The sequence below is a fragment of the Protomyctophum parallelum genome (genome assembly GCF_964188405.1).
Source record: "Protomyctophum parallelum genome assembly, chromosome: 3".
Classification (NCBI taxonomy): Eukaryota; Metazoa; Chordata; class Actinopteri; order Myctophiformes; family Myctophidae; genus Protomyctophum; species Protomyctophum parallelum.
In genome coordinates, this window is record NC_139698.1 from 36924155 (window position 1) to 36939925 (window position 15771).

The window sequence follows — 15771 nt, forward strand, 5'->3', positions numbered from 1 at the left end:
CCGCCTCCTCCTTTAAGACCACCCACTTGTCCTAGTCCCTCCCCCTCCTTATAAAAGGACAACCCTTTTGTTTACAAAATGACAAATTGGTGTCTGTAATGTAACAAAAACTCATGTTTTTGTGAATGTTAGAAGTGAACACTTCCCATATTTCTGAGATATTGGATAAGCACCATTATGCACTTATACTGCCACCTTCCATGTATAGGCCTATAATCCATGCATACATAACATATCAAATCTGTTTTTTCAGATTTTTTTTTTATCATTTATTTATTTCCTCCAATTATATTGACCATAATACAATCAGCTCAGCTCATCATCCAATTAAATCATAGTTTAACAGCAGAAACAATTAGTTTCATAGATCATTTAGCATGAATCATTTGCCAATATATTGTAGGCTATTGATTTCCTCCAGCTAAGCACCCTGGCATTGAAACTGTCCTTTATTGACACAAAACACTTGCACTGCCCTAGGCACATGATGCTCTGGACAGAAGACTCTCCACTCTTTTATTGCTCTGATCAAACTCAATTTACAACATGAATGTTCCTTCTGACTGCATTTCAGTTTCAGCAAAAGTCGCCAGATTTAAAGAAACAAGCGGCCAGGTCCACTAAAATATGTCACAGAAATTGCCTTGAATATTTATGAAAAAGTTTCAACAACACCAATCCTTTTAACAACATATTAATCTGAGGGTCCTTCACATGAACCATTGGTCAAGTCAACCACATCTCCCCTGAAAGTTACTTATATGAAAACAAGCCCAAGTCGCTTGTAATATCCAGACATGGCAACAGATACTTCTAATTCTTGACTTTACAGCCTTGTAGTTGTATAAGTATTATGACCTACATATTAACAGCCAACAAGAATGCACACTGTGACACTACACTGTATCAAAGCCCGACCACTGTGATTATAAAAGAAACAACCGGCCCAGGCCGTGGCGTAACGGTCTGGGCACCTGACTGGTAATCCAGTTGCAGTGTGCCGCGGGTTCGACTCCCGAGCCCGACACGGCCTTTACTGCATGTCATCCCCCCATCTCTCTCCCGTTTCCTGTCAGCCTACTGTCTGTCCCTTCAAAAAATCAATAAAAGGCGTAAGCCGCAAAAAAATATCGTAAAAAAAAAAGAAAAAAAAAGAAACAACCTACTCCTTGAGAACAGCAAGAGCAACTACAGCAGAGCAGATAGGCTATAAGGCTAGCTGGATTGTTGTGGTTTCCTTGATTAATCCTGAGGACCCGACATGAACATTTACTTGCTTCCAATCTAACGAAAAACTGTCTGCTCTGCTGTGAACTGGTAATGTGTGAAATGACTGTTTGAAAATCTGCCACACAGTTAGGCACAGAGCAGCAAACTGGCTGCGCCGTTCAGTTCACACGTGTGTATGTGGCAGGCAGCTCCGCCCACAGAGGTTGTCTTATTTAAAAAAATATATATATAGAGGGGGAGGTGCGTGTGTGCGTGCAATAGTAATACGTCACACTATCAGTGTTTATATCATTGGCCCGTTTGACTGTCAAGGGTTCAGCCTCCAGGAAGAAACCCTAAATACAACGTTATTACACTATTGCACATAAAAACGACTCCAGGGTGTCTAATGAAGTACTGTCACCTCATAGACACATGAAAAACTGGAAAAGATTGTGGCACTCCATCTTTAAATTGAGCTTCATCCAGATAGAGCTCCAGGACAGGGTTTGCGGTAGTCTGGTATGGGCGCGTGCCATCCTCCACCAGTGGTAGTCGGGTGTGGGCGTGTGCCATCCTACACCAGTGGTAGTCTGGTGTGGGCGCGTGCCATCCTACACCAGTGGTAGTCTGGTGTGGGCGCGTGCCATCCTCCACCAGTGGTAGTCGGGTGTGGGCGCGTGCCATCCTCCACCAGTGGTAGTCGGGTGTGGGCGCGTGCCATCCTCCACCAGTGGTAGTCGGGTGTGGGCGCGTGCCATCCTACACCAGTGGTAGTCTGGTGTGGGCGCGTGCCATCCTCCATCAGTGGTAGTCGGGTGTGGGCGCGTGCCATCCTCCACCAGTGGTAGTCGGGTGTGGGCGTGTGCCATCCTCCACCAGTGGTAGTCGGGTGTGGGCGTGTGCCATCCTCCACCAGTGGTAGTCGGGTGTGGGCGCGTGCCATCCTCCACCAGTGGTAGTCGGGTGTGGGCGCGTGCCATCCTCCACCAGTGGTAGTCGGGTGTGGGCGCGTGCCATCCTCCACCAGTGGTGGAAAAAGTACTCGCATGTTAGTGTGAACATACCCTAACACGTGATCCATAACGTGATCCATAATGTATAATTTCCTGTCTTTCCTACAGATAATGATATTCCCAGAAGGAACATGCACCAATAGATCCTGTTTAATCACTTTCAAACCAGGTGGGGATGCTTCTTTTTAATCTTTCTACCCACACACACACACACACACACACACACACACACACACACAAACAAACACACACACACACCAATCTTGCCCATAGGATAATAATGAATCTGGATAGAGCTTCTGATTTGTTGTCAATTCAGTATGCTAAAGCTCCTGTGTTGCAAGCCACCATTCTCAAGTCAGTCATGACTCATGATGTTATGATGTTTAATCGATGCAGCTAACGTATCAATTCAGATCGTAATTGTATTGCAAAACAAGCTTTTATTCTGCCGAATGACCTTGTTTTGAAATTAATTTGCAGCAGGTGTGGCTTGTCAATTTTGAACCTGCTTCAACTTCCTGAGTCACGTTTATATGAATAGAACTCTCTTCGCCATTATAGACAAGATAACGTCTATTATTGCTAAGCAACATGCTTTTTAGTGATTTACACTTTAGTGACCAGCTCAGTGTTCTTGTGGTTAAAGTGGCCATCCTGAGACTGGGAGGGTGCGGTTCAATACCCAGCCGAATCATACAAAAGACTGTACAAATGACCCATTGTTACCCAATGAATCAAGGGTTGGATTGGGGTAAGTCCCTGTGACGCACTTGTGGTAGCATCATGTCCAGAGGGTGTACTTGTACATCACGCTGCAGAAACAGCAGATGGGGCCACATATTTTCTATAACATTGATTGATACTCACATATGAGATTACATGCTAAATAGGAATAAAGATTATTAATTAATTAATTACAAAAGAAAACAATCATTTTTTACCGGTAACAAAATGTCTGGGCAGCTTTTTTTTCTACCAGCCACCTTGCCAGGTAAGACAAAAACATAAATATTGGATTCTGCTCTCAAACACACTCATACGCATGGATGCTTCCTTTTTTACTCTCCTTGTCAAAGTTTCTATACATTCTATAGACATAAAAGCAGTCACCGAATTGGAAACCATTTGACCATGAAGTACAGCGTTCATGCAGGACGACAGTCATTGTATTTTAAGTCAGAGACGGGCTGAGATGACCTGACTTCCTGTGGGTATATTTATAGTTTAATATGTCAAGGGAAGATTACAGTGGGAGAATTCTAGAACTACTGTACTTCCACTTTACTTTTATAGGGATGTCTGTGTTATAACTGAACACTGTCTTATACAGTCAAGGCAATGAAAGAGTGATCTCAATGAGTTAGTTCAATTTCTCTGTTACCCAAATAACTAAGGAAATGATCCTTAATGGTCTTGCTCCTGCCATACTAGAAGTTATTTTTAAAATTGTTTTAAGTATGTATATAGGGCTGTCTCCAGAGGTGACTGGATAATACCAGAAAGAATGTTTTTAGTCAATCTGCCTTTTCATTTTGAGCATCACATTGTTGGAACATTTGGTTGCACTTTCTACCAATGCATTATCACCATTCTTTTCATGGTGTGTTAGTGTATTATTATTGTCAGTGTGGTAATACATTAAAATAATTTCATAATGCATTGTAATCACTGATATAATGCATTGTATTGTGATTATAAGTCACTGTATTTGGTCATTGGGAGCTTTAAGTAAAGTGAACAAATAAAGCAATAACATACAACACATAATATTGCATCTGTGGCCTTCATAGACATTTCCAATATGGTGGTCAAGTTTACTTTAAAAATGCAATCAATTATAGATGACCTGCAGATGTGTAATCTTAAAATTGAATTAACACAATGTTAATTAATCTATAACACACAATGTTATGACAAAGTGATATATTACTTTAATTGGCATGTTTTTCTTATAGGAGCATTCATCCCAGGAGTGCCAGTGCAACCAGTGGTGTTTCGATATCCAAATAAAATGGTAAGAATTCAATTTAGTGGATTAACTGAAACATGACATGCATATTAGCTGGCCTTGCTTAGGATACAATGAAAATATAAAATTCTGCCATGAATTTACTGATAAGGTACAGATACCGTTGTGTGAGTGTGAGTGTGAGTGTGTGCGGTGCATGTCCTTTCATACATAATTTGTGTGTACAATTTGTGTGCATGTTTATTGTGTGTGCGAGTGTTCCTCACCCCAAAATCTTCTGCCAAGTATAGGTCATGGTGGATTTTGTGTACAATTGTGATTATGCATGGCTCTCTACTGGGTCTGGAGCTGCTATATTTCTGCCTGGAACTGTCGGAAATGTTTTGCTGAATATTTCAAACAGCACACACTTGGCAAACAGATGCCATATTTGCCTTGGTCTTCCTTCATTATAACCCAGATCTCAGAAAACTAAATTAAAATAATTTGCATTCCATTCCACATGCAGTCATTTGCTCCAGTGATTACTTTTCATTTATTCTGTCTCTAGGACACAATCACATGGACGTGGCAGGGGCCTGGAGCGTGAGTACATCATTTTCCATGAAATAAGCCTTATGCCTGTTATGTTTTGTTCATTGTGATGACTGTTTTCTTAAAGTGGTCCCCGGATCAAATTCCACTGCTGTTAAGTATTGGCAATATATGCCTGTTCAGTCTGTTGAATCTTCCTCAGTACGTTTTGTTTTTGTTTGTTCGGCCAGTTAAATTGTTCTTCGCATCTGCAGTATGTGCAGGTATTAAACCTCTAGTAATAGCACATTAACACTTACTGCGCCATTGCCATTAATGTACGTCAATTAAAGCAAATTAATCAATGCTACCCTCAACGCCATTGCTGTAGAATAAATGGCAATTGAGCTTTTATATTTTTTATATATTTTTTAGATCTGTTTTGGCTGTCAAGAATGATTAGTTCAATCGTCATATATGCGTTTAGAATTAATCATGCTTTACTAGAAACATGGAATTAGAGCAATCCTGATCAGCTCATAAATGCTTCAGTATTATTATTATGGCTTATGGTTTTTGGCCATGTATGTGACAAATTGCGTGACATTAGCAAGTCTGTGGATTACTTGCAGGGTAGGAAAATAACATGAGCCTCTAACCAAATTCTGGGACATTTTGAATGTAACTGGTAAGTTGTGGTACACTACCAGATACTTTGTTCGGTATTACATACAGTAGCGTACAGCCCTACACTCCCTACAGCAGCATCTGAATTAAAACTAAAGTAATGGCTGTGTTGCTGTTATGTAGTCTTTCATTGAATAGCAGAACATATTTATCATTGTATTGTTTATCCTTCTCAGTCAAACCCAAGAACACTACTTTATTTGAAGCATTTAGATTTTGAGGTGTTTTGTCTCTTGAATAATTCTGTCATTCCTCACGTGCCTCCTCATAATGTAGATGTAAGAGTTGTCATATGAACTCAAAATACAACGTTAAGAGATCGAATGGCCTGGGAAGTGATTAGTGGGGGCTGTGGCAGAAAGGCTGTGGTTATTATCCTCTTCACAGTATCCTCTGACTGAGTTTGACTCGTTTATAGTCTCCAGGGTGCTGTTAGTTGCCTTCCCATTATAGCAGCAAAACTGCATACAGTCTGGCTCGACTGACTGAACACACACACACACACTTGTAACTCTTGAACAGTTTTGTCTGCCTTCTCGGATGACTCTTGTCTCTCGTTTCACGTGTCAAGAACACACTGCTTGAGAACTGCTGACACTTGCATGAGAACTTCTGACTGTAGTGCTTCATATGAATCATATCCCGCCTAGGGTACAAATTAATACCTTTTACTTTTTTTTTTACTGGTATACTTTTGTTACTTGATTTGCTATCTTGTCTAATTTGCCAGGTTTGAGATCTTGTGGCTGACACTGTGCCAGCTCCACAATGAGTTTGAGATAGAGGTGAGTGCCAGAGTAGGTTTGTGTGTACATGTGTGTGAACATTTGTAGGTAAAGCCCTAATCTTTTTAACCTGTCAAACCCTACTGATTTGACCACCATCCTCAAGGGCTCTATACTAGGCCCCCTCCTTTATTTCCCTTCTATACAAAATATCTTCGCTGTTAGATGCCTGAACTTTGTTATAATGACATTGTTCTCCTGTTCACCTGTTGCATTTCTGAAGTTCCTTCCCATCTACACACCCTCTGAGGAAGAGAAAATTAATCCTGCTCTCTTTGCCAACAATGTCAGGCGCATCATGGCCAAGTAAGTGGTACCTTAAAGTGACACTAATATTAAATAGTAATAATAAGCAAATTATGTCTAACAGGGCTGTTACAGAAGTCTTCCATACAATGTTCTTTAATGACTTGTGATGATTTAAACTCTTAAAGTGCAAACATAAAAACAGTTTTTGCTACATATTTTATCCAAAACTCACACAAATCATCATTCAGATTTTTCATATTTCATTCCCATTGTTCATGATTGCTTTCCAATGTTTGCGGGAGGGGCCCAAAAATTGCAAACATCATGAATGCAGTGTTCGATCGACACATTTTTGTCCCATATTTTAAACAACTGCAACAAACACTGACGCTCAGGCGTCAGTGTTGCAGAAATGTGATTCAATGAACATCAAACAATTTTTATACCCAATACTGTTTTCCTGTAATTGCCATCAAAATACACTATCATAGGGGGCACGGTGGCATAATTGGTAGTGCTGTCGCCTCACAGCTAGAAGGTCCTGGGTTGGATTCCCGCTCGGGACGCTGTGGGCGCTGGCGGCGTGTTTCCTCTTCCTCATCAGTGCCCATACCCGAGGCGGGGTTGGCGAAAGTGGAGTTTGCATGTTCTCCCCGTGTCCCCTAGGGTAGGTAGGTACCCTCACAAAAAACATGCAGTAATCCTGGTCTCTAAACTGCCTCCCCCTGGCCAGCCGGGGCGCCTGATGGAGGGGAAAGGAACTGGTTGGAATAACGTGTTCCTTCCACACGCTACGTCCAACTAGGGAAACTCCCCCTGTCAGGTGTAAAGGAGCAACTTGGACACTCAGGCATGAAGGAAGCATGAGTTCAAGTCTGTTGCTCTCCCCATGTCGGGGGTTAGGTTGGTGGAGGGTGTGTAGAGCCCAGGATCACATTAGATAATTGACACCATGGTGAAAAATGGGTTACAAAATCGTGGGATAAAACAATTAAAAGAAATACACTATCATGAACGCAACATCCAATCAATTGCAAATATTGGTCTCTATAGATTACACCCCCAAAATTGTGTTTTCTTCTGCCCATAGGGGGTGGCAGAAATACCAAAACTTCAACTGTATGTCGTAGAAACGCCCCCTGTACTTGAGCTCATGCTATACTAACAATTATAACTTAAGAGCTACTAGTTGCAATAAAAGTAATTGCAGTTTCTCAAGTCTTCTCGGTTTTGCAGGTGAAACAATTACTGAAATACTTAAATTTGATTGTGTACCAGTTTACTATGGGAAAGTGCCATTACTAGCCATTGCGTCAAATTATTTAATAACTGAAATAACTGCTAATGTTTGTTCAATAAACTCCAGCTATTATTTTATCCCTTTCCCAACAGAAATGAAAAAGCTTGGCAGCATCAAATGATCTATAGCACGTTCGCTTTCATTTTATAAATAATTTAATCTGAGCTCTTCTCTCTCAGGCTACTGGTATCATAATGCAATCACTTTGACTTCATTACTGTAGTTGAGCCAAACGAACAGCATGATGCTGCTCCAATCAATCATGCAATGCCCCTGCGGCCCACCGGTGGGCCCCGGCCCACAGGTTGAGAACCACTGTATTAAAGCATGTACTGTATGGTGTGCACTGCACATACAGTACTACTGTTGTAGTCATTGTCTACTCTGTGCTTTCTTCCAGAGCTCTGGGGGTCCCCATCACTGACTGCTCATTTGAGGACTGCCAGCTGGCCATGGCAGAGGGCCCACTCAGACTTCCAGTGGACACCTGTCTCTTAGAGTTTGCCAAGCTTGTAAGAAGGCTGGGGTGAGTCCCTTGAACCTCCTTAAGCATTATTCCCACACTATGTAAGATACATACATACATTGTTTGTTTTTTTTAATAATTTTGGGACACCCCAAAATAATTTGGCGACCCCCCTGAGGGGTTGCGACCCACGGGTTGAGAACCCCTGTTTTAGGGAATGCCACAGTACTGAATTATACAATGATGAGTTGAAACCATGTCACGTAACAAAGTGCAGTGTAGTATGATATACAGTATATCCAGGGGCTTTAAAGTACTTAATTATTAATTATTTGCTGCACAATGATGCACAGCATCAGTCATCTCTCTCTCTCTCTCTCTCTCTCTCTCTCTCTCTCTCTCTCGCTATCTCTCTCACTCAAGGCCTTGTTCAAAAAGCCTCCTTACTAATCTCTCTCATCAAAACAATTTCATTTCAAAGGGGCTTTATTAGCATGGGAAACATGTTAAAGGGATTGTGACATTTAAAAAAAACATTTTGTGATAGGTTTTCTGAGCTCAATTACACCCAAAAAACCTGAACTTTTAACATTCAGTAGATTTTCTGTGGTCTGGGGTTTTCAGGTTTTCTGAGCTCAATTACACACACACACACACACACACACACACACACACACACAGACACAGACACGACACAAGCATGTTTGATTGGTAACATTGAAGGAAACATTACAAGTGGGATGTAACATTTGCATTACTGAGGCGGCAGTGGGAACTCTATGCAACCTGTAAACTGTAAACAAGCATAGTTTACGTCTAGGGAGGATCAGCAGTGTGTCGGAGTGGGTCTACTAACTACAGTACACGGTCTGCATTCTCCTCATTGTTTTTGGATGATGGAATGGCATCACAGTCTACCAAACCAGAGTACCCGCCAGTTATCCACTTATTAACTTCTAAATATTTTGTCCTCCTCTGTGGCAGTTTGAAACCACAAAACACAGAGAAGGTTCTGCAGGATTATGGGAACAGAGCCAGGAAGCTAGAGGGAGAGAAACTGAGCTTAGAGGACTTTGCTCAGTATTTGGATGTGCCCGTCTCAGACCTGCTGCGAGACCTGTTCTCTCTCTTTGACGAGGTCAGAACTAAGGACTTTTTAAAGACAGAAGTGTTTATTATTATTATTATTATTATGTATGTATTATTATTATTATTATATTAATGTTGTTATTAGTATTAGTTGCATTAGTACTATTAGTATTTAGTTTATTTAACTGAAAGCAATTGATTTCACAGAATACACTGTACACAAATCACCCCCAAGCACTCACAAATCAAAAACGAAAGGGGATAAATGTGACCGATCTAACCCACGGTTCCGGTTATATTAATTATGTTGGTGTGGTTCCAATACAGCCACCATAGCGTAGCGTCAAATAAAAGGAAGGTCTTAGTAAATAAAAATTACATCCACTCAATTCTACCAAAGAAAAATGGAGCAGAAAGGGAAAATAATTGCCTGACATCCGACCCCATCTGCTCGATTCTCATGCCTATTTTTATTTTCCAGTATGAAGACAACTCCATGGATATCAGAGAATATGTGATTGCCTTATCTGTTGTATGCAGACCTGCAAAAACTCTGGACACGATGAGATTGGCCTTTAAGGTACGTTGTGTTCCAGGCTTCATGCTTATCTAGCCGGCACATGGGAATAACTTTTTTCCATGCTTGCTTACAGGATCATATCAATTCCAACAATTAAATGTCATTCAGACCAGACTGTTTCAACATTCAAATCATACATTCAAATCATAATGGAACATTGATAAATTAAAACACATCTAAAGGTGGCCTTACACTAGCCGATTTTTTTCAATCTGAAATCTGATAGCACCACACACTACAGGATAATCGGAGCGGGGCAGAGCAAATATCAAACATTCTTGATGTTGATCGGGCCGATCCCGATCGTGCTTTGAGCGTCCCGAGCAGATCGATTGAGTCGGGCACCCCCCGAGTGTCAATAATGCCCGATTATCGGCTAGTGTAAGGCCACCTTTATTGTAAATGTTTTATGTTTATTGCCTGGCAGTGGCACACTTAGCCACATGCAACATCCCTATTCTTGGCATGTCATAATAGACGAACACATATGGCAAAAATATGTCAACATTGGCAAACAATAGCATACAAGCTCGCAATGCTTATAATATAAGCATTGCATATTATGCTGATCTGCTCATTTTAGTGAAGAGACTTTGTGAGGCAAAGAATTAGGTGACTAAGAACAGATCCCTGTGGGTCAGTCAATTATGGATCTAGTACAAATGACAAAATTAGCAACAGGTGCATACTATTCCAATAGTTGTTACTATTTCCTCACAAGCTTAGATTTAAGTTAATTAATGGTTTATAAAGAAACTGCAGGCTTTTGATCTTGTCGTGGACACCACTCTAAAACAGATTATCCCACAAGGTTTACATGTTGGTTCTTTGTTTGTGTTCAATAATATTTCATTTCATTTTCTTCATTGGCAATCTAACAAAACAAAAGAATGGCACCAGCTGTTCCAAAGCAGCGACTATTTGTTTGTTTACTTATACATTCATTAATTTGGGAAATACACAAGAAGGAAATGACTTGGTTATTGCCACACACACTGTGGGCCTGTACAGAATATATGCCTGTTTATCTGACATCAACTCTTTTGTTGTACACCTGGCGGGAAATCTCACAAATGCATGTTTTCATCCATAATGTATCCAGATGTTTGAGGCAGAGGAGGATGGAGCCATCACAGAGACGGAGCTGGCCATCATCCTAAAGACAGCGTTGGGAGTGGCTAACCTCAGTGTGTCACACCTGTTTAGTGCCATTGACGTGGAAGACACAGGCAAGATCACATATGGTAATTATTATCATATATTGATGCTTCCCAGGACAATTTGTATATTCATGTATTATTCTTTACTTGTTTTACCACTTTCAATATATCTACAATCTCATCACCATGTGACACCGCCATATGATGAAGTATAAAATATGGCTTAAGTTACACATTCAGATACAAAATCCCATTTCCCCACTTAAAGCCATTGCACCACTGAATTTAAATGGGCAGTTAATTCTAAGACATAATCACTGACTGTGTTTCAGACATAAAAAAAGAGGAAAAAGCTCTGCATATCTCAATCATTAAGTCTTTATCCTTCGCACATAATTCCTTAATTATCCAAGACAGTCTTCAACAATTGGATATCACAACCTTCATTTTGCATGACCAAATCTCATTGAATGGGTTTTGTATCATTTATACAATGAGACACATGTACGGTGTACACTGAAGGAAGATTGTCTTCTTTTAATTTGTCACGTTTGTCTCCATTGTAGTTGTCTCTAAGATGTTTAATCTTAAAAACTGTACCATCATTTTTCTTTTAGAGTTTTTTTTTCTTTCTCCCATTATGGAAATGTATCCTCCCCACACATTTCTGTGTGTTGTCACTGCTGTTGTATCCTACTGGCTCACCTGCCAGTGAGGAGCTGCTGTTGTATGTTGTATCCTACTGGCTCACCTGCCAGTGAGGAGCTGCTGTTGTATGTTGTATCCTACTGGCTCACCTGCCAGTGAGGAGCTGCTGTTGTATGTTGTATCCTACTGGCTCACCTGCCAGTGAGGAGCTGCTGTTGTATGTTGTATCCTACTGGCTCACCTGCCAGTGAGGAGCTGCTGTTGTATCCTACTGGCTCACCTGCCAGTGAGGAGCTCCCACCGGGTGGACGTTTAGCTCTCGTCCTACTCCTCCCGCCCAACACTCCATTCTGACAGGTGCCGCCCCAGCCCGTATGAGAATGTGCATTCTACAACAGGTCGTTTCGAGGAAGCAATCTGATTGGTTGAAACGGTTTCTAGCCGTGGATCAAACCAGCACTGTTCACCACCTAATCAAAACAAAGAATTCAGCCGCTCTGTTCTCCCAGAGCGCTAGGCTTCAGTGATGCTTGCGGAACTCGACTTCGTCTCGTTCCTGACCGCATCACTGTCGTGGCAATAATCACGTTAAACAACACCCTCTCATGTAATATTGCTTAAGTCACAAATATCACCCTCCCTGCCCAGCTTCATTCCCCCAACACGGGCCAAGTTTGTGTAGACGCTCGACAAAGCCAGATGTACCCCGGCACCTGAGCGCCCCATCATTTTTCTTTTACATGAAGGAAAATTAGATTCTGCAACAAAAATAAATACAAAATAAAATAATAACTAATTAATACTTGAAGGAAAATCCTTCAAGTATTTTTCCTTAAATACTTGAAGAAAAAGAAGAAAATAAAAGGTTTCCACTAATCATAGACTAAATCTAAAGTGACTCCCATCTCGTACATCTTCTAAAATGTCTCCTAGGTCTTAATTACTGGTCCGGATTTGCCATTTGAATGGAGTTCTTGCTTGGGAAATAATAATGTTAATATAATTTGCTTGGGAAATTATAATGTTAATATAATTCACATCAATAAAAGTACTTTGATGTTCCATGTGGCCAAGCTCGGGGTGGTATATTCACTGTCAGTTCATTTTATCACACCCCTACTGCACCAGTCATTCATCATCTCTCCAGTGTCTTTTATTAAGTGAGAGACAGTCAAGTCATCATTGAGAGCTGTGTCGTCACTCGTCAATGATAACAGTGGCCCTTCAGCAATGCCAGTTTCTCTGAGAATGATGTAATCGTCTAACGTTTTCCTCTTTGTGTCTGGCGCCCTCTTGTGGTGTTGCTGCAGAAAGTTTCAGAAGCTTTGTGGAGCAGCACCCAGACTTCGCTGAGGAGCACCTGTATACAGTCAATGCAGTCCTCCATAACTGCCACCACCGTGGACACCAGGTCAAACGCAGCCTCCCTGTCACCAACAACAAAGTCACTGCCACTCCCAAAACAGCCAACGGTATCTGTCCTGACTTCAGCCCTAAAGACCATTACAGCACAATAGACAGACTTAAAAAACACACCTAATAGTTTATAGGGGGACCCTCACCTCTCCTGGTGAGAGAGTGGAGGAATGTGTGTGTGGCTAGTAAGCTGTATTTGAGTGATTAGCCAAAACTACGAAAACGAAGACATTCACCCCCTTTTTTATTATCTTTCCAGAACATTTTCTGGAGTTATTTTTTGTCTGATAAGAGTTTATTTTCTTTTAGATTATTTTTGTTTAAGTTGTTCTTGGTGGAAGAACGTCTAAATGCCAAACGGTGGCAGTTTCAGATACAATGCTTGAATACTTGAAGGGCAAGCACTCAAAAATTCCTGATTTTCCTGGGGTATATTTTTCAACATGGTACTTGACTGTGCATGTTTTCACAATGAGGGAAGCAAGCAGGCCCTGTCTGTAAAGGAAACTAGTTTTTAGTGAAATCAGTGGGTTTTATTTTTTAACTTATTTTATTTCTTCTTTTTAATGGTAGCTGCCTTTTTGAACTGAAATGCGTTACTTAAATGCATGGGCTCATATGTGTCTGAGCAGTATAGCGGATGTCTGTAGGAGAAAGACCACAGAGGACCAGTGACAAATGTTATAACCACTTGAAGTGTTAAACTTTAACGGTTAAACTCGAGGTGCTCACACAGTGTTTGTAGAGAGGTGGTTATAATCAATATGAGTCTGTTATAAATTATACTATATTATATACATTATATATACTGTGTGTGTGTGTGTGTGTGTGTGTGTGTGTGTGTGTGTGTGTGTGTGTGTGTGTGTGTGTGTGTGTGTGTGTGTGTGTGTGTGTATATACATACATACAGTGTGTGTGTGTGTGTGTGTGTGTGTGTGTGTGTGTGTGTGTGTGTACATGTATGTATATGTATATACATATATATTCATTTAGCTCAGGGTTCAGTAACAAAAACAATTTAAACTTGTATGATGTCGTCATTTTTCACATTTCACTGGGCTGCTCCTGTGTGCATGAGTTATCATTCGACACGCAAACAATCCTCACCAAGGCTTTTCTTTCTAATAAGATATGCAGAGCTTTTCCCTCTTTTTTATGTCTGAAACTTTAATGGACATGGACCAAAAACACAGTCAGTGAATATGTCTTTTAGATTTTACTGCCCATTTCAATTCAGTGGTGCAATGGCTTTAAGTAGGGAAATGTGATTTTGTATCAGAATGTGTAACTTTTGGTATCAAACCATGCTCACTTTTGTCACTCACTCTGGTCAATGATCATTCCAAAGACCATGCTGTATTACTTTACAATCTGCATTCCGGTTGCATCACACCATCCTATTACAGTATATCTCAACTAGTCAACTCATGGACATTTCCGCTGTTCTGGTATACTGCATTTTTATACAGAGATGGGAGTGAGCAACTTGTGAGGGATGCAATAATCATAACTTTACAAAACATTTAAACTTCATATGCATCAGCAACAAAAATCTGCAACAGAAATGCATGCAACACGTCACGTCAGACTTTTGTTCCACAGAAGCATAATAGTGGCTTTATACTCAGACATTTTTCGCTTCAAAATCTCGTTCACCATGCTAAACGTGCAGGCGTTACCAAAATTGTCTTCCTTGTTTTGTTTGCCTATATGCATGGAAGATGTTGTATTGTTTGTTCTTTAGTACAGCACATTTGGTGCTTTGGTGCTGTTATTTAAATGTTTGCACTGTCATACTCGTGTTTGAAGGCCCAACCTGGAGTTTGAAATGCCCCAGCCATGGTGCCGTTTGTATAGGTGATTGATTCATCGTTTGACTTGCTACACGTGACAGCTCAGTGTGAGCTTTAAATGTACAGTATTATAAGCCTGCAGTGGATGTTAGTATAACTTAATTTTAAGAAAGATATGATGGTTATCTTCGGTCTGCCATACACTTCAGAACTTCATGTTAAATTGCAAAATATATATATATAAGGAGCTGGAGTCATACAGATAGCCAAACTTCAAAATCAGACTCTCTTAGTCTGGACAGAATTGCCTTTCCAGATCGTATTACAAATAATCTGTTGTACTTGATGTGCTGCTATTTACAGTAGCCTACACATCATGTGGTTGGTCCGATTTCTTCTTTTTCTTTTCTTTTTTATTCACAAAAACAGTTTAAAATGCATATAGAATTTCAACATTCTGGAAAATCTTTTATACTATGATATAGCACTTCTTTTTATAATAATACTACTATCACATGTTACCTGAATATTACTTACAATAATTTGCTTACATTTGAAGGAATATTTGTTTTCAACTAGTTGCTAGATATTTCTCTGGGGGTAGAGAAACTAACCCAAAAATTGTTATATTATTATTATTACCAACTATTGATGAATGACACACTGAGCGTTTGAAAGAACACTTCTGAAAGTAAAGGGGGAATGTATACCATTGCAGGGCAGATGATGTGAAACAATTTAACTACTTTCTTAAACCCTCAAGTTTGAGTTAAAACCTTAAGTTTTAGTGACATCGAGTTGCAACTGTACCACTTTTTTCTGTCTACACCAAATCTCATTGCCCAAAGAAATAGCAGATCTACAATCTCAAAACGTGTTGCTCATTTG

At 40.3% G+C, this 15771-nt stretch overlaps 1 protein-coding gene across 1 annotated transcript in view; it reads left to right on the forward strand.

Annotated features, from left to right (window-relative positions):
* Positions 1-13945, forward strand: part of LOC310855776 (lysophosphatidylcholine acyltransferase 1) — a 29410-nt gene extending 15465 nt beyond the window's left edge. The window contains exons 5-14 of the mRNA XM_083760918.1: positions 2334-2394; positions 4184-4242; positions 4748-4782; positions 6128-6182; positions 6406-6488; positions 8132-8257; positions 9182-9335; positions 9768-9866; positions 10969-11110; positions 12985-13945. Of these exons, the coding sequence (XP_083617044.1) occupies positions 2334-2394; positions 4184-4242; positions 4748-4782; positions 6128-6182; positions 6406-6488; positions 8132-8257; positions 9182-9335; positions 9768-9866; positions 10969-11110; positions 12985-13214 (1044 nt within the window). The 3' untranslated portion in view covers positions 13215-13945. The remainder of the gene's footprint in view (positions 1-2333; positions 2395-4183; positions 4243-4747; positions 4783-6127; positions 6183-6405; positions 6489-8131; positions 8258-9181; positions 9336-9767; positions 9867-10968; positions 11111-12984) is intronic.
* The last annotated feature ends 1826 nt before the right edge of the window (positions 13946-15771 follow it).